Source organism: Mandrillus leucophaeus, unplaced genomic scaffold (assembly GCF_000951045.1).
Source record: "Mandrillus leucophaeus isolate KB7577 unplaced genomic scaffold, Mleu.le_1.0 Scaffold747, whole genome shotgun sequence".
Classification (NCBI taxonomy): Eukaryota; Metazoa; Chordata; class Mammalia; order Primates; family Cercopithecidae; genus Mandrillus; species Mandrillus leucophaeus.
In genome coordinates this window covers 884,705-886,319 of record NW_012108108.1, presented here as the reverse complement: position 1 = coordinate 886,319, position 1,615 = coordinate 884,705, and the positions used below count along the sequence as shown (strand labels likewise).

General features: G+C 42.4%; 1 protein-coding gene across 2 annotated transcripts in view; it reads left to right on the top strand.

The window, feature by feature from the left end:
* Positions 1–1,615, top strand: part of METTL2A (methyltransferase like 2A) — a 30,774-nt gene that overhangs the window by 20,307 nt on the left and 8,852 nt on the right. For both annotated transcript variants that reach the window (XM_011966125.1, XM_011966127.1), the window contains one exon: positions 741–880. In XM_011966125.1, the coding sequence (XP_011821515.1) occupies positions 741–880 (140 nt within the window). The remainder of the gene's footprint in view (positions 1–740; positions 881–1,615) is intronic.

The following is a 1,615-nucleotide window of genomic DNA, read 5'->3' as shown; positions in this document are numbered from 1 at the left end:
CAGGAATGTTCTATTTTAAAAGCAACCATTAGATTCCTCACCATCTCCCTTCAATTATTCCTGATCTTTACTCTCTGAGTCCTCCCTGAAATAACATGCTATTAGGTTGATGCAAAAGTAATTGCAGTTTTTGCGATTACTTTCTCTTTTTTTTTTTTTTTTTTTTTTTTAGACGGAGTTTCACTCTTGTCGCCCAGGCTGGAGTGCAATGGCGCGATCTCGGCTTACTGCAACCTCTGCCTTCTGGGTTCAAGTGATTCTCCTGCCTCAGCCTCCTGAGTAGCTAGGATTACAGGCATGTGCCACCACACCTGGCTAATTTTGTATTTTTAGTAGAGATGGGGGTTCTCCATGTTGGTCAGGCTGGTCTTGAACTCCCGACCTCAGGTGATCCTCCTGCCTTGGCCTCCAAAAGTGCTGGGATTACAGGCATGAGCCACCACGCCCTTGCCATTACTTTCAATAGCAAAAACCACAACTACTTTTTCACCAATCTATATAATGATTAGAAATATATCCCCTACTCAGGAGGGTGAGGCAGGAGATCCCATCGTGTCAAGCCAAGAGTTTGAGGCCAGCCTGGGCAATATGGGGAGATTTTGCCTCAAAAAAAAGGAAAAAGAAATATATCCCTCTTTGTGAAGTAGCAGCAGTTACATTTAAAATTTAAAACAAGATAATATTTTATTTAGGCTATGTTAATATTTTCTAATGTACTTGTCTCTTCCACCTGTCTGCAGACAAATCCAGAATATGATCCTTCACGGTGTTTTGCCTTTGTTCACGACCTGTGTGATGAAGAGAAGAGTTACCCAGTGCCCAAGGGCAGTCTTGATATTATCATTCTCATATTTGTTCTTTCAGCGATTGTTCCAGACAAGTAAGTTTGGGTCCCTTGGCCGGTAGTGTCACAAAAAGAAAGCTTTGGTGAGGGACCTTTTTTTTAAGATAGGGTCTTGTTCTGTCAGCCCAGGCTGGAGTGCAGTGGTACAATCATGGCTCACTGCAGCCTTAACCTCTTGGACTTAAATGATCCTCCGTCCTCAGCTTCCCAAGTAGGTGGGACCACAGGCATGTGCCACCAGTCCTGGCTAATTTTTGTGTTTTTAGCATAGATGGGGTTTTGCCATGTTGCCCAGACTGGTCTTGAATTCCTGGCTCAAGCGATCCTCCCACCTTGGCCTCCCAAAGTGCTGGGATTATAGGTGTGAGCCACCATGCCCAGCCTGGTGAGGGACCTTGATATTAGAGTTGGGCTAGAAGTAAAAAGAGTTTTGTTTATGTTCTGATAGACACAAAGAAGCCACACCATTTGTAATGATGTGAGCATCTCAACCATTTTCCTAAATTTGGCTTGATGTCCAGCTTCTGCTCTGTCCTCGAAACTTCTGCCTGCTGGCTGCAGTAGTTGGTTCTTCATTTCCTTGTTGTGGCTCAACATTGGGAAAGAATGGGAAATCAGTCTCTAATGAGTATGTGGGGAAATTCCTATTGATAATCTCATCACATGCCATTTTAGAACTGTGGGTGTCACAGCTTTTAGGTAATGTCTCATTATTGGCCTTTTATTTATTTATGTATTTATTTATTTATTTATTTATTTATTTATTTATTT